The sequence below is a fragment of the Lichenostomus cassidix genome, chromosome 6 (assembly GCF_008360975.1).
Source record: "Lichenostomus cassidix isolate B80296 chromosome 6, HeHo_3.0, whole genome shotgun sequence".
NCBI lineage: Eukaryota > Metazoa > Chordata > Aves > Passeriformes > Meliphagidae > Lichenostomus > Lichenostomus cassidix.
In genome coordinates, this window is record NC_139487.1 from 4,892,309 (window position 1) to 4,917,665 (window position 25,357).

Here is a 25,357-nt window from a genome sequence, read left to right on the forward strand (position 1 = left end):
CATTGTTTGGAAGGGGATTTTTGAAGGCTTTGGGCATGGCTGAGTTGCAGAAATTATTAAAAGTGTCAGAGAATTGGGATCCTGAGGAAGTGCTGACCCATCTAACTGAGGAACCAAATAGAGCTGTGTGACATCTCTTGGTTCCTCCTCCCCACGCTTTGGCATCTAAAGGTTTATGCCAAAAACCCCACAAAAATCAAAGTACATTTGTTCCTGTTTGCTGTCTCGCAGCTGTTCAGGCTTAAAAGGCTTCCTGTAAACAATTGTGGTGTTTATGCACAGTGAAATTAGCCAAAGTTTCAGTATGAACTTGTCCCTCAGCCCCAGATGGCAATTTGTCACCCACAGCTCCTCGCAGTGCCATTGAGTTGGTGGCAGCTCTGCCTGCAGAGATCATGGGATGAGCAACAGTGTTAGTCCTGTGATAAATCTCCAGCTTTTGTGCTGAGCTGGTGGAATTAATGCAGCAAATTTCAAGTGATGGCTGTAAATGATCCAAGGAATCCCAGCCTGGAGTAACTGCCTGTGAATTTGCTGAGTGTTTCTGCCTGGGGAGACCCTGGAGAGAGCACAGAGCCCTGGCATGGCCTCAGGTGAGTCTGTTCACTCCTCTGTACCTAAACTGCACTCTTCATCTGGTCAAATTAGTAAATTATTAACAAAGGCACCTCCCCAGTCTAAATGAATGAAAGCCTTTCTTGTATTTGGTTTTCATTACCCATTACAGAAATATTTTTAAGAACTGTGTCCCATTCCCTGGTTGGCTTTGTCCTCCAACACTTGTTTTAATATTTTTCCTTAGTCTGCCTAAACACCAAGACAATGACAGTGCAAACAGAAGCTCTTCCAGAGCAGAAAGCTGTGGGACCATTATCAAAATGCTTTCCATTTTCCCTTTCATTGACCTCTTGTGATACAGAACTGCTGCTGAACCTCTTCGTGTGATTTACTGGGGGGACAGAAATGCACCTTTTCCCAAAGAGATTGTATCCATGCTTTCAGGAGAAGGATCCAGACAGGTTTTGTTCTGAGTGTCTTTCAGTGTCAGGAAGTGTTTGCTGCAGGAATTCCACCCTGGCAGAAGAAACCTTCTCCTCCAGAAGCATCACAGCCTCTGCAGGTTGGGGAAATTAGAGATGCTCCCATTTGTGGTCTTGCTGAAGTATTTGAGGAAATCACAAAGTCTTGTTTCATTTCAGATGTGCTGGTGAATATACTGTTCACACCACCAAGCTTAGCTTTGTAAGTAATCTTTTTTCTCCTCTTGTGGGTTTTAAATTTTTAATTGAATTACCTGATACAAAGCCACGGCTTGTTTTATGACAGAAGGAAAGGTTGATTCAGTCTTTCAACAGAAATGATGATCAAATATTTATTTGCAACACAAGCCCAAAATCCACCCAGATGTTCTGAGTCAGTCCAAATTACCAATCAGCTTCTGGAGTTTCAGGATTTGGCTGTTCCTCACCACTTCTTTCCAAATAAAACATGTGGGTGCAAGGATTTGAGCTACCTCAGTCAGATCCTTATTTAAAAGTGGTTAAAAGTTTGAAAGCTCTGCAGGTTATCAGGATAAAACCATAGGAGACAAAGTCTAGAAGCTGTTCAAAACAGTTTACATCCAATTACAGTCATTCACATCACACAACCGATGACAGGAATGACAGAAATGATTCCCAGGTAATGGATTTAAAAAAAAAAAAATTGCTACATTTAACTATACAAGAGCTATGTCTCTCTTTGATAATGATGAGAACAGAACAGTTTCAAATCTCTCTATATACAAGACAGGAAAAGAATGAAAACTAACATCTGAAATAAACAAGTCACTTCATGAGACTAAAACCTGGAGAAGTTTTTTTTTTAAAAAAATAGCAAATTTCAAATAAACTATTAGAAATTTTTCCTAATTCAAACACCTGTCAGATTGGAAAACTTTACAGAGGTAAAAATACAGACTTGACTTTGTAAGCATTTTGGACAAAGTTAAACATTGAATGCAGGCCTTTTACAAACTGAATGAAATTAGACATGAAAGACTATTAATTAAGCTCAAATTTGCAATTGCCTGAAAATTGAAGGTTCATCTGTTTTTTTTCATACTGGAGCCCCTATCTGTGAGGCCAGAAGAGCTGAGGAGGATTTAAGTCTCTGTTTTAATCTAAATGTGTCATTGAAGCAAAATTATCCATTTAGTACCTGCAGGCAGAGGGTTCCAGGAGCCTAAATCATGCACTCACCAGAGCTCCAGGTGCTTTTTTAGAGCTCCCTCATGAAAGAGGCTTTCAGCACTTTTTTAGCTCCCTTTTTGGATTTTAAATACGTTCTTGTAGGTTTTTAAAGATGTCTGTGTTTATTTTGAGCTAAGATTTTATTTTTTCAGGTATTCTTAGGCTTGCTGGGAAAATCATCATAGCTCACTAGACACCACTTCTGTGGCCTCTGTTATGATGGTTTAGGGCTCTCCCTGAAACTATTTTCTGCACACAACTGTTTCCTGATTTTATGATAATATTCCTTAAGAATAACATCTCCTTATTGAGTGTATTTATTAAAGTACCAAGATCTTTGTAATTAGCATTATTGGCAAGGGGAAAGGATTTCTTCTAATTAAGCCATAAAGCTAAGCTAATAAAACTAATCATCCAGTGCATTTATGTAAAATTTTAATTTCATGTTCATCAGTGTTTAGTTCCCTTATAAAGTCCCCAGTGAGCTAATAATCTTTTGTGTTCTTTCTTCCAGTGAAGAAACATCCATCCTTCTTGGGGTGACCTTGAAATCCTCACACTGAACCCCATTATTTTCACATGGGCTGATGCTTTATAGGGCTGTTCAGTGGCAACTCTTTACTGAGCTCTCCTGGCCCTGAAAATGTCAGCAAAACTTGCTTTAAAGGAAGCTGCCAAGTGCTGAAGGATCAGAGCTCCTGAACCCAACACTTCCCACTGAGGTTGTTCTCTCACTGCCTTGGCTGTGCCAGCACCTGGAGCCAAAATTGTGCATTTAATGCACAATTGTGCATTTCATTCAAGCTCAGAACAGCCCCAGGGCTTAAGCTGGTTGGCATCAAAGGTTGGCTGATGTCTGTTCGTCCCATGGAGCTCCTCAGGTTTCACTTAGAGTCAAGGTAACTTCTCTGCCCTGAGAGATGCTGTTTCTCTAAAAAGACCACACAAAGTGTGGAGGGAGCCTGGCAAAATACAATTTCTCATTTAAAAGCCATTGGGCTGTGCTTGTGGGTCTTAAGGTTGCCCCACCCAGGTTTCTTCACTGAAGCAGAAAAATCCCCATGCATTTGCTTTCTGATCCAGCATTTTATATTTTAGTGAGCTAAAGCCACACACACAGCATGGGATTCACAGCTGTATCAGGTGGGTGGGCAATAATCAGCAAATGATTTGCAGAGAGGCTGTGGATCCAAGAAAATTTTTTTGTGGGGTAAATACCTTCTTTACCCAGTTATTCATCACCAGAAACACTTGGCTGTGAAGTGCTGCTCTCTCCACACAGGGAGCACATTTCCTTTGGGAATGGGAATTGGTAGCAGAGCTGCTGTGCCAGGATGGAGAGGAGCTTGTCAGCTCAGCGTGTGAAACTCTTATGTTTGAGTTGATGCTTCAGCAACCACAGTCAATAAGGCATTTTTAGAGAGCTTGTAGATAATTAGATTAATGAGTTGACTCTCCTCAAACACACGGCTTGCAGTAAGCCTTTGTGCTCATCTCTTTATTGACTGGCACAGTAATAATATCTGTGGAACTTCACTGAGGTAATGCAAACATATTTTTGCCCTTGGAGGCAATCAGGAAGGCCAGGCACACTATCACTGCAGTACATATATTTTCTGAGACAATTAGCAGCCTCGAGGTGGTGTTAATCAGGAAGAAATAGGGGCTAACTAAGTATTAAATTATTTCTTGCTACAATCGTGTTCCCTGAGGTAAGATGACTATGTTAGAATTGTTTTGTAGGGATTCATCTAAGTCTGAGAAGCTCTGATATTTTCTTCAGTTTCACCAATCAAAGTGAATGGAAAAAAATCTTACAAAGTTAGCTAAGAAAGTCCTTTCTGGGACCTTGCAATGGTGAGAAATTAAAAAAGCCACACAGAAATGCAGCTGGTCTAGAATTAGTCCCTAACAAAAAAATCAGCACCTGCCAGACAAAGGGACACAGACTAAGAACTAGAAATGCAATAGGAAATTTAAAATTACTCAGTGAGGAGGTCTAAGCTGAACACATAGGGGAAACATCACTAATGACAGCAGAAGGAAAAACAAAGGCAGCAATTGACAACACTCTCAGTGCAGAAATCCAAGAATTTGACAAGAAAGTCAGGCAAAGCACAAACCCCCAAACCAGAACTGCAGCACAGTTGGCTATCAGAGGGCTTAATGACAACACTGACTTCCTCCACCAGCTTTTGGAAGCTGCAAGGCAAAAAGCATCTGCTCTTGTGTGCTGTAAGGCAGCAGAAAGAGCCACATTGGGGAGAGCAAAACTGGGGTTGGGAGCACTTCTTGCTGAGGAAAACCAATAAAACAGAGAGACTGCTCTGCAATGAATGTGACATGTTTGATGAAAAGCAGCAAACTGTTCCTGCAAGTGATTATCAGTTGGAGAGCAGCAGTGTCCTGTCTGTGATGGGTTGGGTGCTCAGGAATGCACCAGGATTGCCTCAGGCAAGAGAAAGCAAACTGATGGAGCAGGGAGAGAGAGATCTCACTGAAACTTGGGAAATAAATGCACACTGAGGTCTTGTAAAATATGTTGGCTGCCATGTAGGGGGAAAGGGTTCATTAGAAAAGCAGGGGAATGAAACTTCCCATGCAGAGAGCAAGGATGGATTCTGAGAGTGGGCAGAGGTCAGAGCTGAGGGATCTCTGTGGTCCAGGAACCCCTCAATTCCCCTACTGGGGTGGGCTACCTGCTCAGAGAGAAAAATAGAATAATCCTTTAGGGACACACCCAGCTGGATCTGTTTGTCAGAGCAGAGGAACACATTCTGCTGCCTACAAAGGCAAAAATCCTGAGAGAGAATGAAGATTCCTAAAAGCTGCACATCACTGGGATTATGGATGGTATCCCCAAAAATAATAAAAAAAAAAAAAAAAATCAAATTCAGAGTAGCTAGTTTGAGCTATGCTTGGCACCCCAAAGACCCCAGAAAGCAAGGTGGCAGGTGGTGTAGGAACAGGCAGGAGACAAGCACTGCAATAATGGAAAGTTGGGAAGAGCAGCTTTGGGAAATGCCTGAGCTGCTGAGCTTCAGTAGAGATGGAAAATTTTCTTGACAGTTGTCACAATGCTCTGAAGGCAATGCTGCAGCCTCTTGTCACAGCTGATGGCAGGTCGGTGCCCTGTGACAGGCTGGCTGGGTGAGGAGCCTGCTCTGGGTGACCCACATAGCAATGGCATATGGAGCTGTCACCTGCCATCCACATCCTCAGGGATGTCCCCAGCAGCAGAGCTTCCTTCCACTGTCCCAGGTTGCTCCAAACCCTGTCCAACCTGGCCTTGGACACTGCCAGGGATCCAGGGGCAGCCACAGCTTCTCTGGGCACCCTGTGCCAGGGCCTGTCCACCCTCACAGGGAGGAATTCCTTCCCAAAATCCAAAGAAATGGAGTTTAATTCCTGCCTGCATTGCTGCTGATACAGAACAGCTAAACAAGTGATATTAGCAACCGAATTTCTGTGCTTTGTGAATGTTGGGTTTTTGGAAGGCATTAATGTTTATTGCCTGAAAAGGAAGATAAAGTGGGCTGCAGCTCCTGAAAGGATTGATCCCTGAGCCAGGTGAAGGATGGCTGACATCATTTAATGAGTGGCTGATGATCAGCTTAAGAGAGACCCCAGATTTTGGGAAGTCTTCATTGCAGCAGGGCTGACAGGATGTGGACACATCCCACATTGAAAATGCTGTTTCTTACCCTATAAAACAGCTGAGCTGCACCTCTGCAAAACAAACCCTGTTCCAGCTTTCCCAGGTATATTTTAAGCTGCTTTTTTGAATATTATTTACCCAGATAAGACTTGTTATCTTCCTAACAGCATCCTCCCACAAGGCAAACAGCACAGAATAATGTTGTGTAGGGTATTACCTGTGTAAGGCTGAAGGTCTAAACCCAAATCTATCCATGTCCATCATTCTCAGCCCTCATGTTCTATTTATGTGGAGGTTTTGCCTTATTCTCTAACAACCCCAGGCATAAATATGATTGAAAATGTAAGCAGGAATGTAAATACGTGGCAGAATATGCAAGTCTTTAGGCATCTGGTGTGTGTGCATGAAAATCTCCTGCACAAACATCCATATCAGCAGAGGAAATGCTGATAACCACTGTCCCTGGGGGAGATGGAGCCTCCTTCCCCGGAGCATGGTGAGATACCAGAAAAAAGACACAAATCCCTAATTTTGGGGGTTTAAGAATTTATAGGCTTGGCTTAATCAGAAAATTGCAATAAGAACCACAGTGATGCCAGATGTTGAGGTATTTTCATTACTGTCAAGTCTAAATTAATATAAATTTAGTGATTTGACTCAGTTTTGCTCCACAATTTAGAGACAGGCTCACAGATGTTCTGGAAAAAAGTTACTTAGAATGTTAATTCTTGAGTGCAGTGGGTAGATCTTGCTTGGTAGCTCCTGAATCCAGAGCCAAAAGCCACTTAAATTCTTTTTTTTTCCTCTTTGAATTACTACATAAGATACATGCCTGTTATCTGATGTCCATTACCAGGCTAATACTGATGAATTGTAGTGTAAAATTTATGCAAAAAAACCAGTGTCTCCTAGTAGACAAAAACAGGTAGGAAAAAATACAATAAAATTCTTTCTGGTAGCTTTGGTAATAGATATTCAGAAAATTGAACTCATTTTTCAGTCATAAAATCTGTGGGGCTAGAAATCCAATGTCCAAATCCTAAAGTCAGAGGTTTTCTCCTAGATAAAAGTTTCATCATCAACTTATATAGATTAATGGATTTTAAACATGAAAAACCATGATCATTTTTCTCTAGCCTGATTTCCCATCAACTTGAGATTGAATTAGGGCATATATTTTAGAAAGACACACAGAGCTGATGTATAGTCTTCAAATAGTGATGACATTGCTATTAATAACAATTAACAATGAGGAAAATATTAGGAATAGACCTCTTCACCTTATTTCCAGTTCAATTATTTGAGTCAGACTTCCTACCAGCAGTTCTTGGTCCAAGGTGGATTTTTACTTTAGAGCTGCTTCACCTTTGGTGTAATATCAGATAGTAGGACCTTCAGCCAGGGGTTAAATATCAACCCTGAACACATCTTTTAATTTTTAATTTTTTTTAAATTTTTTAAATTTTTTTTTTAAATTTTTAATTTTTTTTTAAGCCTGTGGCCAGGAAAGTGTCTCTCTCGCAGCACTGAGAGAGATGTCAATGTGTGCCAAATGTGTTATCCCTGGCAGGAAAGATTTTTGAATTATTTTCCTGCCAGCACATAACTGAGCTGAGCTGCTGCTTAAGCTGCTCTGCAATGCAAGAGCTGCCCTATTACAGTGATTGCTCTGCCACTGGTCATTAAAATTCATCAGTAAATATAAAAGGAGGCTACTTAGCCAACTTCCCAAGTAATTGATGCATATTCTGTCTTGGGTGTTTCCAGACTTATCGCTCTGGGGACTTAATTTTAAGTATATAATCTATGTTGGATAATTCAAGACAAATTAATGTCGAGGAAATAAAAGCTGATTGTACATTAACTGTTGGTGAAAACTCCAGAGGTACAGAAGCACCACTCAGGAAGCCAAAATTTACAGCTCCTACCAAAACCCATCTGGAGGTGGTTGCTGCCCAGGAGGCAGAATCCTCTGAGCACAGGATGTTTGTGCCCAGTGTGCCCCAGGGAGCTCTGTGTTCCTCAGGGTCTTCACTCCACCCTTCTTTCTCCAGAGAAAGGAATTATCTATTTCCATAGCACCATTCAGGCTTCCTCTGGATAGCAGAACTTACATAAGGAAGTTACAAAATGTGCTGCCATGAAAGTGTCTGCCTATGAGCCATTAATTTTGGTTTTTAGGAAGTAACATGCTCTTTAAAACTCTCTGTCCTGATGGTCATGTGCAAAATACCAGTGTTACCTGGAGACATGGAACATGCTGGGTTCTATGAAATTTGATATACAAGATAAAAATAAATTAAAGATGCCCCTTTTCTAGGGCAGAGGTACTCAGTTCATTCTGCGCTGCCTCAGTTCCTGGTATTTTATTTTCTCTCCATTTCAGGCTTTGCCAGATATTTTACAGGTTCAAGTCTGCTCTCTGCTGCAGTCACATTGTATAATTCTGTTGTACTTTACACACTGCTCTGATTTTCATTTTGGCCAACAGCTAGAGAGACAGAAGCAGCCAGATTAACCATATCTGAATGGCCTGGAGCTGAGAGCCATGGAGTCATTACAGCACATCCAGCCAGCCAGGCAGAGACAGATTCATTTGCAAATGAGCAGCCCAAATTCAAACTGCATGGTTTGAGGGATGGGAAAAGTTTGCAGGATAATTTATTAGTGTCACTGTCTGCAGCTTTCCAGATGTTCTTGTCCTGCAGCATACACAAAGGAGAAGATCCCAAATACATCAATAAAATGCTTTAGAGATGTTTTTCTGCTGGAGGCATCAAGTTGGAAAATTAAAGGTGTTCTTTCAGAAATGACTTAAATTAATGAATGACTTCAGATCATGGCCAGAGGGAGGGAAAAATGTCACCACAGTCCTTCCTGCTTGTATCAAGGCACAGAAGGTCTCCAATCAGTGCTGCATGGAGGGGAATTATGGAGGATTTGCCATGGGATGGGGGATTCCTCCTGGAATGCCCAGAGAAGATCCCAGGGCAGATACCTGTGGATATCACATTGCCTCTCGAGCTTCCAGTCCCAACAGGACTTTGTTTAACAATGCTGGTGGCCAATCCCAGTGTCCCTGCTGTCCCTCAGCTGTGCCATGAGCAGCATTCCATGGAAAGCCACCCAGAGGTGCCACCCCAGCTGAGACACTGCCAAATGCTTTTATGGATTGCTAATGCTCCCAACACTTCATCTTTGTACACAAAGCCACATTCTGGGTATTCAAAAGGTAATTTGCAATGCTGGATGTAACAATTTAATTTAGCCTTGCATTTAAAACATTGCCTGTGGAAATGACAAACCCAAGCAAGTGACCTCTGGAGTTTGTTGTGGCATCCTGAGAAATCATCCTCCTTTCCCAGGGAATGCATTTCCTGACTTGCTCCACTGTGGAACCATTAATTGACATTACTTTGGCCCAGATGAAATGCAGTAGGTCATTAGTGATTGCTTATACAGTGGAGGAAATGATCCCAGTTATTTCCTGCTCAAATCCAGCTCCCAAGAAGGAGCATCTCTTTTGCAGTCAAGGCTCAATGTTATAGTGCAGGGATTGGATCTTTTCCATGCTCCATGGCTTCCCTCATCCAAACAGAAATGAAATCCTGTATCCAGAATAAATTCCTGATGCCCTGTCAGGTGAATGATGTTCATCTCTGTTTGGGACAGGCTGCTGGGGCACCTTTGCACAGGGGATAAAACTGCCCTTCATCTAGGATGGCTAACCCCAGCTCACATTTTGGGGAAAGTTCTGCCTTGAAAGATTGCAGAGATTGCCTGAATCCCCCTTTCCTGGTCTGCAATGAGGATCAGGCAGTCAAAAGGAAGGCAGTCAGAGCCTGCACAAAAGCAAAATGCACAGCTCAGAGCATCTCAGTGAGCTGCTGGCTGTGCTCCTGCAGCTCAATCCTCTGCTGGGATCTCATGGCAACAAAATAAGGAGTGACCCTGAGGCCAGGCACACTCAGGAGGCTCACAGAACTCTGTCATCTGACAGGGAAAACCACTCAGCTGTCCAATAAAATAACAAGGGGGAGAAAAAAACCAAATTCACAGCCTGTGAATGCAGCAATCCACAAACAAAGCAGGGAGCTTTTTCTGTTTCATGTCCAGATTCTAACCAAGATTTTCACTTAGCACAGAATGTAAGTAGGAAAGAATAGTAAGTGTGATCGATAATTAACCTACTTAATTTTAACTACCTGAAAGAAAACTTTACTTAGTACCTATCACTTCATAAAAATATGAGTATTTCCAATTAGAACTAACCATTAACATTTAATGGTTTTAAATATTCCAGACATACTGACCATGTAAATATAGGGATCACAGAAGCTTCACAGCTTTCCAAGGCTGCAGGGTAACTTAAATTGTCTTGGTGGTGTTAAAATATATTTAAGTTTACCACCTTTCATATTCATTTTCCCATTTCTAGCCCTTGCTAGCTTGCCTTCCAAAAAGATGCACTAAAAAGCATCTGGAAGTTTTCTTGAACCACATCCTTCCCTACTGGAGGCAAAGTTTGATCATGGAGAGCAGCACAGAATTAAAACTGGGTGAATTATTCTGGGAGTTACGAGGTGGCAATACCAAGAGGAACAAATCCATTCTGAATTTTCAGGGAAAGGGAGCAGAACTATGTAATCTTTAAAAATGTGATCAGGTATTTAGCATGGGAAGAGTCCTGCATGAGCCAATAGTGGGAAAGGAGATCCAGCAGGAAACACCAGGAATTGAAGCAATACCTGTGGAAGGGAGGACAATCAGAGAGATCCTATTCCAGGCTTTCTCTGGAGAATCAAAGGGTTCTGCTGTGCTCAGTGCAAATAAATTCTCTCTAAGCTGATTGTATCCATGCAAACATTGTGTGAAATATTGCCACACATCCAGCATGACAGGGATGTTGTCCTTAGAACACACCATGTGAGGGAGGAAGGCATTTTCACTGGACTGGTTTAAATGAAAAAATTGAACAGAGAATGAACCAAAAAACACCTCCTGCCTGTTGGAGTTTGGTGGAGAAGAGTGAAAGGAAAGATGAGAGCTACTTTCATCCCTCAAGCCCTTTCATGTCCTTTGGATGGAATTAATTAAAATCAGAAAAAATAACCCTCCTAGGTAATTAGAAGTGTCTCAAGCCGTGTTTAACCCAGGTGAACATTCATCCCCCAGCTGCATTTACTGTGGAGCAGGAAAGAGTGAAAGCCTGTGTGAGACTTTGGGTATCAGTTTGAATAATTGATATTAAGATTTGTTGAAATGGAACAATTTGACTGACCCACTTTTGGACTTCAGGCAAGTTTATCTCACGTAAAGAGCTATTTTGAGTTTCTGATGACATTTTCAGGAGTTCTACCACACCTGCCAGCTCACCTTCCTACAGACAAATCCACAGAAAATAATGCACAGTATTACTGCCAGGATCCCCCAGCTTGAGTTGGGCTCCACTGATTTCAGCAACAATCAAAGGAAATTCAATTTCCTAATCACCACATTAATATTAGTATAAACTTTTCATTCTCAGATTTGTAGGAAAATATCTGTATTTGTCCTAATCAGAGCCAGGGATTCATGCAGCTGGAGCTTTAACACTTCCTCCAGAGCAGACTAAGAACAGAGCTGTCTGTTGGCCATAAAACAGCTCCTAAACTTCATTTAAAGCCAGATGTTGAGTGAAACCTGGCTCAGCCTCACTAACATGAGCCAGTTCCAGCTTTTCTGGGTAGAACCTGAACTGCTGAGAGCAAAAAAAAAAAACCATCATTTAACTGAGACAGTGAAATTCTCCTGCAAAGCTCTCACTTTGCCAAATTATCACCTTGGGGAACCACTGTTTGATAACTGTGAGCAATCACTGCACACTGAAGGTACTGAGAGACCATTTCAAAAACCTTCACACCTAAAAGCTCAGCTTTTGGACTTTTTTTCCTGTGTAGTAGCACTAGCTCAGAGCTGTTACTGGGGGCACTAATGTGAGGGTTTAGAAATGACCCAAAACATAAACACACAGTTTAGCCTGGAGAAAAGCACAGTGTGTTTCCTGCAAGCACATCACTGGACCATAAAATATGAGTTGTGATGCTGCACTGAGGGCAGGGATGGAAAAGTGTCTGTGAATATTTCTCTCCTTCCCTGAACACTGTGTGATTAGCTGCCCCCTTTGAACCTAACCTTTACTCCTTTAACAAACCCACAGAGTCAATTATACCTCCTGCCTCCCTTTGAAACTTAGTGAAAAAATTCACCAGGATGGGGAAATGATAGAAAAGCTTTTAGTCTGCTTCAGCTGACAACAAGATGTATTTTTGTCCTGGTGTCTCTCAGCAGAGCCATTGAAATGCACATCACAGGATTGTTTTAGATCCCATTGCACCTGTTAGTTCTGGTGTTTAAACAAATCCTTCAGTGCTGATGTACCTGGATGAATATCAGCAGTGCTGCCAGCAAAGGCAGGGCAGAGGAGAGCAAACTCAGCCCCTAAGACATGATTTACTTCCCCAGGTTTGGAGAGGCTTGAGGATCATGTAAAATTCTGAGCAGCAATATTAATTATGGCACTAACTCTGGCTATTTAGTGCATTATCACAACCTAACGAGGCACTGCTGTGATTTACCTTGTGAGCACCTTTCTTCACAGCTACATTTACTGCTTTGTAAATGCTTCTTATTGCACAGCCATTACCAGTGCCATTAAACTCATTTCACCATCCTCTCACGGCTGCAGTTTTACAGAAAGATTGCAGCAGAAGCAGTGCAACTTTTCCTCTTTATTTTTGCAAGGACAACATTATGGCAAAACACATATTTACTTGCCTAGCACTTCTCTGTAACTCCTGAGGAATGACAGCAAGTATGAAATAAATACACACTCAAAAAACCAGTTGGCTTCTTCAGTATAATCACCCCATAAAAGTAAGGATGGAAGAGATTAATAATATTGATTGGTTATAAGCCAGTGCACCTTGAGTTAAAAGCTACCCCTCGTTTAATGGCAGACAGGAGAACATAAACACTGGTTTGAAGACAAAAAAATAAGCTGAATTTTTTTTTAGGTGATAATTCTGCTTCCCCCTGCTGCAGAAACCTTCCACAAAGAGAGGGCCATAAAGGAAAAAGGTCAATATTTCTGCTCCACCCTTTATCCCCAGCACATCAGCTGCTTCACAGTTTCTATGCATTAAACCACACAGTGCTGGAACTTCACAAATTCCCATCTGGAACACACTCACAAACTGATTTATTTCCATTTACTTGGGGAAATCCCAAATACAGCAGAGGCTGCTTTCACTGCTTCATGGAAAATGTAAATCCATTTACTGATAATGAATTCCTGTAGCACTTCTTCCTAGACCATCCTCCAGCTCTGTTCCTCCCCTGCCAGTTCTTACTCAAAATCTTGCTGCAGGAGCTGCTTTTCTGTGAAAATCCTTGTTCCCCATTAGCCTGAACTGAATATTTAGATCAGCTGTGCTCACCTGTTTTGGGGTCAGTAGCACAGGAGTTTTCTCTCAGTATTGAAAAAGAGGAGATTCCTGCTGATGCTGAAAATAAACTGGTCAAAAATTAAAATGGAACTATTTCCCATCAGGACAATTCACAGAAACAGAGGAGCTGCAGTGAAATTTCAGGGGAGATTATTCAGCCCAGGATGGAATGAGGAAAGGAGCAATTTAGGAAGGAAAAATTTATCCACTCAAGAATAACCCTGTTATACTCTGGGCATTTCTTAACAAGAGAAGGTTGGAAGCCTTAAAAGAGCAAGGGTGGAAATCATTTTCCCACAGGTTTGCAAAAGTCTTTACACACTGAGATGTAAAGAGAGATTATGTTTTTTTCCATTAACATATTCCTAAAATTACTAGTTTTGGTAACACACGAAATTAAAAATATTTCCCAACCCTTAAGAAATGGAATTTCTGTTTCCCAAGCAAGCCTCAGAAGTGTGATTTCTATCTATCTCTTTGTTTTGTGCAATGGTTTGTTTGAAGAACCCAACTCCAGTCTTTCCCACACTCACTGATACAGAGGATGTTCAAGTTGCTTTATCTTTGTCAAACAATGCTGCAGATATGAATTCCATCACATTCACTCCCCAGACAAGCTTACACCTCTTAGATTAGAGTGACATTGTGACATTGCTGTAATGCTCTTTTCCCCTTCCTTTTTTTCCCAGTGTTATATTGGCTTCAGCACTAAGCCACATCTGCAACTTTCATTGTGGCTTCAATCTGCTGGGCTGGAAATGAAGCTGCAATGGGTTTTTGTATTCACAAATGCTCTGTGATGCTGATAAGGGGTGCTGTGAGCAGAATCCAGACTCACACAACAGCACTGTGTATTCAGCCTGCCTGGTAAAGGAGATGCAATTTCAACAGCCTGTTAAGGAGCAATAAATGATTTGTGAATATCACCTTCAATAGAGTGGGGAATCCTTTCTCCTAATAAAGCTGGCACAAAAAAAACCCCAACAATTAATAAAAAGCTCAAGGAGATTTTTGACAATAATCTCACTCTTGGGAGCCTTTAGGGTCACCTACTCTATGTCCCCAGCAAGGGGCACTGGGCAAGGCTGTTGGGACTAATAAAACAAACTTTCCCTTGCTTAAATCTCCTCCAGCACTTGTGTGATGGGCTTGGATTTTGATTAGCATCTCTTGCATCTTAATCTGCATGGTGTCAGGTGACTTTGAGAGTGCTGCTAACTGGAATGTTTTGGGTCATTGTCTCCAAAGCAGAAGAGTGGCAGTGCACTCACCAATCCCTCACAGCATCTCCCAGAGCAGGGGTGAGTTTGATCAACCTGGAACCTGAGAAATGGGCAGAGCAGAAATCTGCTTTTGCTCCAGCTGTGAATCAGGGGGAGAATTCACTTGAACTAGAGAGTGAAAGTGCATTTGGAAGCTTCTCTTTATTTATTTCCTTTCTCACTGCAAGGTTAAGAATTGTAAAAGCCTTAAAATTCTTAAAAATGCCCTTTGGCTTCAAAAGTGAGAAGTTCTGTGGGTTGGACAATGGCAACCTGAGTCCTCCTGTCAGAGCTTGTCTGGATTCAGTTGTGCAATTCTGTAATGACATCCTTTTTTAGAGCTTCCTTCTGTGTTGTGGGTGAACATTCCTTATATATAAGAGCATTGATTAGACTTGGAAAGTCTATTTAAGGTGAAACAGGGAGAGACAGACACCATCCTGGAGAAGGTGTGTGCATGGCAGCATCAATTCCCTTCCCCTTCTCATCACCAGGAGAGAAGCTGCTCTGGAGATGGAAAAGGGACCCAAAGGACCTCAGAGGACGTGGTGGTGGTGGAGGGTTGGATTAAAAATCACAATTACATCTGTGAACAAAAGGCCAAATAAAAACAATCCCTAAATAGTCACTGGAATTAAAACCAGAGCCTGCCTCCTTGAGCCCAGCCCCATCTACTCCTAGAAATAAACTTTTTTCAGACCATGTTAAAATCTAGAGGTTTGACAGAATAATGCCTGACTGCAGTAAAGCTGCCAGAGAAATTAAGAGCTTTGCTGGCAAACTAACAAAGAGACTCAGTGCAAAGGTTTAAGGTTTATGGAGTTGCTTCAATCGTGTTTCATGCTTGACATCCTGCAGTACTCCTGAACTGGCTGAAAGCATCCCTGTGTTGTTTTGACCAAGTCAAAGCACTGAGCAAAGATTCTCTATTTCACACCCAATTCATACCTTGCTACACACCCTACATAATGGGGGTTATCCCAAATGCCTCTTGGTTTTCCCTTTGGAAAGCTTTTTGGTTGGTTTTTTGGTTTTGGTTTATTTTTGGGGGTTTTTTTTGGTTGGTTTTTTTGGTTTTCTTTTTTTCAGAAGCTGACAGCAAAATAATAATGGGCAGATCTTCTTCACTTCTGTAAGTTCAGCATATATCTATTGCAGCTCAGATGTTTTATTGTAGTTAACTGGGTTCAAACAAAGTCCAATGTTGCCCTGAACAGTCTGAATGCTGATTTTTTTATTATTTCTGCAATTTAAAGCAAAAATCCTGTAGCTTTCAGCCAACATGCCAAGCATCTGCAAAAAGAATCTCAGCTCAGTACATCAGGAGTTACCCAGCCAGTCTTGTTCATTTTAATTTTATACACATTGAGCAAATTTTAATTCAATGTCAAGATGATAATGTTTTTCCTCTGTTCAGAGCAAGTTCCAGAGCAGGGAGTAATTTGCACACCTGTAGAACAGGAGTTCTCTGTATAATAAACTGAATTAAACTGGGTGCATCCTAGTGGAAACATCTAATTTAGTTTTATCCACTTAGGACAGCAATGTAGGCATTCTGCTTATCAGACAAGTATGGAATGCACTCTTAGATAGCAGATGAGACTATTTATCTTGTAAAGATGTGTAAGAGAAATAAGAAATATGATTTCAGATAGTGCCTGGGGGTGCTACTCCTAACTGACCAACAACATTGTCCTGCTTAGCAATTTTAAGACAAATTAAAAAATATAAAACTGAGCAAAACCTGTGTGAAGGCTTTATTCCACCTACAGGATGAGATGTGCTCCATGATCCAGAGCAGTTCTCCCAAAATCCTTACAATTTTAGTACCACAAACCAAAAATATGGCTTTTTTATAGGTTTGGGGCTTTTTCCCCCAATCCATAGCAAAGTATTTTTGGCCATGGATAGAAAGAAGGAAAATGAGGTTCTCTTTTCACATGAAATAGAAATAACTTGTTCTATGTACATGGAAAAAAACCAGAGGGCCAATTCAGAAAAAGCAACAAAATCTGAATGAATCAGCACAAATTCTCCATGCCTAACCCAAAGCCTGAAATTTGCACCCACTGTGGGGACGTTTTGCTGGTTCCCAGTCTCATGGTTTCAGGATATTCCTTCTGTGATTTGATATTCTCCTGTTCTAGCCTAACCACATTTGTTATTGAATAGGGCACTTCCAGTGTGATTTGAGATATGGAATGAGACCTGGGAAAGATCCCGTTCAGTTCAGTTTGGATGAAGTAACAATCCAGGTAACAATTCCAGAATTTCAGCCTTGCAGACTTAGACTGTACCTTTTCCTGGAGGAAAAGCATTATTTTGGTTAAAGGAGGGAGACAGATCTATTTTAATGGCATCACTAATGGCTGTTTATCAATAACTCAGTCACTTTAGGGCTTTTTTTTTTTTTTGTGATGCTCTGCATGGTTAATTAATGAAAATAACTTGCTCAATTTTATTCTTCTCAAAAAAAAAAAAAAAAGAAGAAAGATAACACGCAGATGTACAAACCCACATTCATGTGTTGTTTTATTGGTGCATTACAACATTACATTTCCTTCACATTGAGAAAGCATGAGATTAAAATACATTGATCCACAAAAATGCCTTCCCTATGCTGACTTTGCACTGGTGATTATGGCACCTACAGACCCCTCCACAAGCTCCATTCCATTAAGTCTTTCATAATTTTAATTACATTTTAATCAAACCTTTTACATCGTCTACTTGATGACTCTCGATTTAATTATTCCCATTAAAATGTGCTATTCTTTACTGCTTTTCCAAGTCCACCAATTACTCTGGCAATTTCAGTTTTTATGCTGTATTACACTTCGTGTTCCAAGCTTTTCACAGCCACTACTCACCCGAGGGCTGGATGAGCTTTTCCCCATCCCAAAGACAGCTTGTTTGTATCAAAAGCCATTAAAATACTGGGAATGTGTACAGCACAGTTAGGAGGCTCCACTCCGTTTTGAGAACAAGCCAGGTCTATATAAAAACATGCAAAATGCTCTATGCATCAGTATTAAACTTCTAATTTTGATTTAAGATTTTATTTTTGTTTTTCAACGTTTGCATATAACCTGGAAGACTAGGGTTCCTGCTGAAAGAAAGAGCTGATGGCTAAGCCTTACCCTGACTCCAGGGCTTTCAGGAATCCTCCCACGTGAAGAAATAGAAAACTAGATTTGTTACAGAATTCTGCAGGATGGTTAAAAACTTTGTAGGAAGATTACGCCTCCGTTAAACTCTGTGGATTTCTAGAATAAGATCTCAATCCCACCAGAGGAGCATTCTGTCAAATCCAGTGCAAATGCCAGATAATTTTGCTTTGCTGATGCTGGTATTGTGAATTGGTGTATATTCACCAGGAAAACCACAGCTATGTTCGACTGCCTCTGTTGTAGAGCTCAGAATTCTGTAACTCAGTAAAATATCCTCCCTCTGACAAAAATTGCTACCAGCCTTACAAGGCCTGATTTCTACAGACCCTCCTGGGTTCATGCCTGTTACATTCTGTTCCTTAATGTAAATTCTTATTTATAATCATTTCCAAATACCAAATGAGTTTATACATAGCAAGGTTGCATCCTCTTGTACACAATTATTAGGTTTATTTTTATTGGGAGCCTAATTCACTTGCCTTTTATAAAAATTTCAAGTGTTGCCAATCAGAAAGCAACTCTTCGAAAAAAAAAAGAAACCTACAAAGCTTAGCTTTGAGGAAAGTAAATGACAAGCCTTACATGGAGACATTGAGCTGTTTGAGTCACAAAATGTCTACAAGGCCAATGCAGATTCCAACAGGAGCACAGAAATTATAGCCATGGCAGCAGTCTCCTCCAGTCTGAAGCACCGAAATTGTGGTCGTGGATCAAGGGTATCTTGATTGCCCCAAAAAATGTTCCTCTGCCAGGGTGTGGTCTGGAAGGTTTTGCCTGCATTTTCACAGGATACCTAAGGAGAGAAAACCTGGGATCTGACATCCTGCCACCCAGAGGTGCATCATTTCACAGGGATGTGATGCAGAGTGCACACACAGCTAACAGAATCCTACTGGTAATAAATTAGCTACAATCACACACTTGTCAGGTTCTCCATACCAACAGTGGTTTGGTTCAGGTGAGCTCCAATTCGGGTGCCAAGCCAACCCTGCTCAAGAGCATGGAGGGCTGGAGATGTGGGATGGGACAGAGGAAAAATGTCTCCAGCCTTGCTCTGGATGTGTTACAGTGCTGGAAATCACCACGAGCATTCGTGGTTGTGCACCCAAAGTCACAAATGAGAATCTTTGCATTTCCTCAGATCACCAATGCTGCAGTGAGTCACTACACAAGAATGAACATGGCACACTGAGATCCACGGAAAACTTTGTGTTTCTTTATCCTCCCAGTTCTAGGGGTTTTTAAACATTTGTTTGAAAGACTTCAGCTTGTTAAATGCAATGGATGTTCCTTTCTTTCGGTTTGTTTGGATGGCAAACACTGCAATAGCTCTCAAAAATCGCTGATGATGTAATGCCAAGTTTCTAATCCGTCCTGTGGACAAAATATGTTGTTCTAATCCGATAATTTTAAGAGCATGGGATTTCTTGAGCGTGAGGATCATCCTGTGGCACTACTAATGCACGAGGCTTGGCTCTTACAAGCACCTCACCATCCACACCTTTCACCTGCTCAGTCATTAATAGCTCAGAATGACCTTGTCAAAACGTGACAATTAACACAAAGTTCCACCAGCACATGGAGATTTCTTTAATGTCAGAAGGCAGCAAGATGAACACAAGGATGATGCCCTAAATTATCAGATTACAGATGTTGAACACCTGATGAAAAGTGCTCTGTGTACTCTGATTTCGACTCATTGAACAAAATCAGTGAGTGCTGAAGATGACCAGAACTTGGTAGAAGATACTGAGTACTTCAGAAAATCTGTTTCCAGATCTAGAATATACTCAACCACATTTCAAAATTGCTCTCTTAACCATTCTCCATGTGGGATTGTTTTTAATAAAGCTCTTTCCCCTTCCCTCAAGTAGCCTACTTGTTAGCAGTAGACTGAAAACAGATAATTCAGCAAGTATGATTACATTATGGCATTAAAAATAAAATATTTAACCTCTTTTAAAAAAGGAGAGAAACAAAAGGAAAAAAAATGTACAATAAGAACAACTGTTAAGAGACCAGTTTCGAGGAAATGTGAGAAGGCTAGGAGTTCATTCTGCACATTTCCTAAAGTCATACGGGACCTTCAGTAATTCCCTCCAGGGGCAGCCCAGTGGCATTGTCTGCTGTGGGTCTCTCTTCTTTCTTCACTGAGCTCTGATCCAGCAGGCTGACGTAGGATTTGTGGCAGGCTGTGTTGCCCAGAGGAGGGTAGTGCTGTCTGTAGCAAATGTAAGCGAAAATGAGGCCAATGATTCCTCCAACGAAAGCATCTAGAGGAAAAAAGCAACAAAAGCAGAAGTGTGTCACCATGGGAAGGCCAGCCAGACAACTGCAAAGAAATGACATTTGGCTGATGGGAAGGTGTTTTACCCAGAAAATGGGAAATTTGAGTTTTCCTACAGAATTTGGAACCAGATACCACAGTCATATGGGACACACAAAATCAGTCCTTTGTTGGGGACATCTCCAGCATTTTGAACACCCCAAATATAGAGGGTTGGCTAAATTTTGGGACATGAACACTGGGAATAGAATGGCTTCTGTGGGATATTAACATTCCTGATGCCCCAGATCACAGCTGACCCTTTGTGTGTAAGCAACTCATGGACCTTCCACTTACAGACTGTCAACAACAATTTCAAGCTGGATGAATTCTTACTAAAAGCACCTGAAAGGTCAAAGGCTAAGCATGCCTGTTAACTGATTTAACACCTTTTGGATATCTTTCTTTGATGCTTTTTACTATCCTGTACTCCTACCAGAAAATAAAATAAGATAAAATAAGGTCATTGTATGAGATTTTTGCAGCTCTCACACAGGCAGTTTTAAATTTTCTATGGAATAGTAAGAGGATTCCTTCTGTTTCTGGTTCTGCCTCTGATAAAAACACCTCATTTTGTATTTCATTTACAATCAACAAGAGAAAAATTTCACAGAAAATACATTCTCCTTGAAAGCCTCAGATTTAACATGAGGAATAATGAAGTGAGGCAAAAGGCACTGCTTCAAATATGACCTGACAACACATTTTATCTTAACAAGACTTATTAAGCACCACATCATCTGTGTTTCCATTCTTTCAATTACAAAGAAACCACAGTGCAATAAAAATGGTGAATCATTGAGTTTACTGGCAAAGAAGGGTAAATCAATACAAATAATTCTTGCCTGAAGTCCTTAAACACAGATTAAATGCCTTAGTTGGGCAGTTTGATATATATTAGAAAAGAGGGCATGTTGTTCAATTTTCAATGGGTAATAGATGGTTTGTAATCATCAGAGGAGTGAGATGCCTTTTATCAGGAATAGCTAAGGTAAAAAAACCTGAAAAATTTAATAGTGAGGTGGATAAATTTCAGAAATGTAATTATAAGTCACAGCTGAGGAACAGGAGTACATGGAGTGACCTAGGAGATGCCTTCTAATCCTGTGTTCTCTTCCTCCACACAAAAGGACACAACAAATCTGTCACAAATTAATGCAACAGGGGCTCAAACAGGAATTGAAAAGGTGATTCTGTGTACTCAGCATTTGCAAGCAGACAAAAGATTATCCTACCCACACTGGAAGCTGACTGATTTCATCAGCCTCTCCCTGCAGAACTGTAATGGTGTTAAAGGTATTGAGGGCAAGAATTTTCACTGTACAGCATCAATCAACTTGTAAAAAACTTAGTTATTGTGACAAGATTAATTTTCTGTAAGCCTGTGTTGGGTGCAATTCTCAGATTATCCTGCTTTGACTGAATATTTTTCCAACTGCTTTTTTATTTTGCTTAACAGTAAGGTCAGGTATGTGATTTCTATTTTTAATTATGGAGAAACACCAGATTTTTGCTGGTCCTCTGTAAGTTCCCTGGTATTTTAAGACTTACTGAAAACTTGCCCAGGTAATTTCTTTCAAAACATTTACATGCAAATTATGCAGATCTGAGCCTCAGTTTGGGCACCACAGTAATATAAATTCACTGCGTGATTTATGCCAAAGATTTCTGACTTTCTGACCTTACATACCTGGGGGTAATAAGCAAAACCACAGACAGCTATTTTAACTCCTGGTTTTGAAAAAAAAAACCAGTTCTGTTCTCAGTTTGATTTCATGGTAGAAACAACTTCCCTCTTTTTTTCTTTTTCTTGCCCATAAAGGAAAAAGAATGTTCTTTCAGTCTCAGTATTTAACTTTACTTTTTTCCATTTAAAAATACCCCTTTTTTCCATGAGTAAATTAACATTTTCAGAATTATAAGTCTATACAGGGACGTAGGAACTTAAAAGCAGTCGATAAATTCAGGAATTCACAGTGAAATATCCCAATATTCACCAATACAAGTGACTAAGGTCTTGAATATGACTTTCTCCAGCCAAAGTGAAGGAAGCTCATAAAGCTCTCATAATATTAATGTTCTGAGCACACTCAGTGGATTTTAATGGAAGGATACTCCACTCCACCTTCCACCTGCACTACGCCAAGTCTTGGACTGCAAGCTGATGGTCCTTTTTCATTTCCCACAGCACAGTTAAGGCTCCATGGCAAAGCCACCATAAATAATTCACCACAATTAGCTGGCTGCTGAGCATGAAAGCCAAGGGCTGAGGTTCTGTGCTGTGTACTAGTGAACAAGTCTCTCCCTGGGGAGCACAGCTCTTCCAGGGAAAAGCAGAGGTCACCAGCAGGATAAAGTCTGCCAGCCAGCACTGTTCTCAGCTCGGGAAGAGATGAGTTTAGAGCTCCAACTCCTTAAAATTCAAAGACAAAACGTGAGCAGCTGTGCTGAGCAGAGTCACAACCCCCTGGGTGCAGTTCTGCTCCACCCTGTGTAAAACACACCAGCACAGCCTGCCAGCCTCCCAGCACACCTTCCAGTCCATCAATAATTCCTGCTCTTGGCCAGAGACATTCACACTGCAAACATGTGCTCCAAACTTGAGAGCAAACCTCTGCTCTTTGCATTTTTTCACACTTCTCTCTTTAGCAGAGAGCTCAGGCCAGCCAAGGTTCAAGTGTTTTCTGTCCCTCCTGCCAGCCTGGCCAGGCAGCACCTCCAGCTCAGCAGTTCTGTGCTCAAAGCTCCCTCCAGCTCCAGTGTCACTGAGAAAAGGAGAGTAATGAGTCCTGAAACAAGACAAGGCTCTGCTGGAAGCCAGGAGACTCCTTAGAGACCTTTCCAAAAAACTTTTGGGGTTCAAGCAGCTGCAGGAGTGCAGCAGGAACACAGCAGGGTGAGAGAAAGGATGGCCCAGTGTGGCTCTGGGCCGCTGACTGCTAGGGAACACAACAAGGTGCTCAGGGGGACAGAGCTGTGCAGTACTGAACTGAAGCTGTGTAAAGGAACCAACAGCTTGAGGTGTCTCTGGGCTGGGATTTGGGGGCAGGTTTGGCAGCAGAGGGACCTGCAAGGATGGCTTCTGTGAGAATCTGCCAGGAGCTTCTCCATGTCCAACCCCAGCCAGCTCCAGGATGGATCTGCCACTGGCCAAGGCTGAGCCAGGCAGGGCTGCTGGGAGCACCTCTGGGAGAACAGACTGAAGAAATGGGGAAAAATAATTGGGACAGCTGCAATGGCAGCTGGAGAGAGAGGAGTGAGAAGATGTGAGAGAAAAGCCCTGCTGGGACAGCCAGGTCAGTGAGGAAGGAGGGGCAGGAGGTGCTCCAGGCAGTGGGACAGTGACACTGATCTCTCCCTCAACTCATCTCGACTCAGGAAAACCTTTTACTGTATTTTCTCTCCCCCATCCAGCTCAGTCTGGTGTCACTGACACCAGGGCAGTGACAGAGCTGGTGTCCATGCAGGGTCAGCCCACCTCCGTGCTGGAAACAGGAGCAGCATGGAACCAGCAAGAACCAGGTAATTGGAAGGAGCATTCAGGATCCTGATGGGAGTTCAATTTGCAGGCCAGCAGTGCTGCACCAGCAACACCACAGAAAACCAAGATAAGCTAAGCAACAGCACCAGGAATTCCATGGAGAGCATTCTTCACGGGAATATTGGGACAAATAGGGAAAAGGTAATTACAGGCTGACTTAGTAGCAAACTCAGAGGGCCAAGAAATGGTAAAAGAAATAATAGATGGCAGGGTTTTCTGAGTTGTAACTCGGGAATGTAAGTGTGTCATTAATAAATAATTAATTAAATTAATAATTAGCAAAAAGTGTATCATTAATAAATAGGACAGCCTTCTACATCAGTTGCATCTCACACCTGAATTTTAAAGGACTCTGAGACAGCAGTGACTGATGCAGCTGATGTGATTGGTGTTACACTCCAAAAGTGCCTGCTGTGAGGGAGGAGAGGATGCTGTGGCAGAGACATGAAGCTCTGCAGGGCACTGCTAGCTAATTCAGCCTCGCTGGGAAACCCCAGCCTCAATCCAGGAGCAAGGAAAATCTATAGCATAAAACTGTGTTTTATGCTATCATTACTCCCATGATATAATGAAAAAAAATCACAGAAATACACACCTATTTTTTTTTTTAAGTAGGGGATACAAAGGTAGCTCCCTGGCTCACCTTGCCAGTGGTGTTTGTAGTCACACATGCGGGACAGGGCGATCATCATGGCACAGTAGAGAGGCAGAATGGCTGCACAGAGCCTCCAGCTCTTCCCACGGCCACTCTCTGTGAAGCAGTGCAGCTTCCCAGCCAGGTAGAAGGTGGTGAAGCCAAGGCCTGAAAATGCAACTGGGAGAGAAAAACACATCACTGGGGTATGTTGTCGTTAGCACTGGTGGGTTTGGTTGGTTTGGTTTATTTTTAATTAAAGCAATGATGATCTTACAAGCTTTAAAACCACAGTTTTGGGGAAGTGAATGGGAAAAGACTTTCTCTCCCTCAAGGTCCATGACATACATATATTCTCCTCAGCAGTGCTGTTACTATGAAGCAATGCAAGCAACCAGGCAAGGGAGAAGCAAATTTGTTTTTTTCTAATATATATACTGCAATTTCACATAATCTGGCATGTCTGCAAACACTGTGTTACCTCTAGATATTCACCTAGCCAACAGAAACTTAATTTTTTTTTCTTCAGCAATCTACCCTTTTCTTCTGGGGGAGACTTGAGCTGTGAAAAGAATGCTCAATTTTATTTGCACACTAAAACATTTAAGCAAATTTTTAACTCGAGTCACAAAAGCTTTTTCGTGCTTCAACCTTCAGCACATCTTTTCTGATTTCAGACCTGTTCTAAAAAGTTAAGGTTCAAAGCAGAAAAGGACTCAGACAGTTTGCAGTACAATTGAATTACATTTAAATGAGATTTTTTAGGTTCCATTACCCAGTTTCTATGGAACATGCACAGCTGGCAGTGATGAGTTTCTGCACTGAACTTCTTTCCTGTTGTAGCTCTTTACCTTCCAGAGAACCACTGGACAAAGACAGGACTTGTTTGCATCATTCCATCTTCCAGCTGAGTAAATGGAGTGGTCAAAACTAAATCTCTCTTGGATATGTAATATCAAATTCAACCCTGAAGCAAAAACTCTCAAATACATCCTCTCAAAAAAGTATTTGTGCCTTCATATTTCTATCTTTCATCCCAGGTTATTAT

The 25,357-nt window shown here is 41.5% G+C and overlaps 1 protein-coding gene across 4 annotated transcripts in view; it reads right to left on the reverse strand.

The window, feature by feature from the left end:
• Nucleotides 1-17,145: 17,145 nt before the first annotated feature.
• Nucleotides 17,146-25,357, reverse strand: part of PLPP4 (phospholipid phosphatase 4) — a 51,351-nt gene continuing 43,139 nt past the window's right edge. For 3 of the 4 annotated variants that reach the window (XM_085064700.1, XM_085064699.1, XM_085064697.1), the window contains exons 6-7: nucleotides 24,319-24,489; nucleotides 17,146-20,081 (exon numbers count right to left, since the gene is read on the reverse strand). In XM_085064700.1, the coding sequence (XP_084920826.1) occupies nucleotides 19,882-20,081; nucleotides 24,319-24,489 (371 nt within the window). In that variant the 3' untranslated portion in view covers nucleotides 17,146-19,881. The remainder of the gene's footprint in view (nucleotides 20,082-24,318; nucleotides 24,490-25,357) is intronic. The other variant, XM_085064698.1, reaches the window with a different exon arrangement.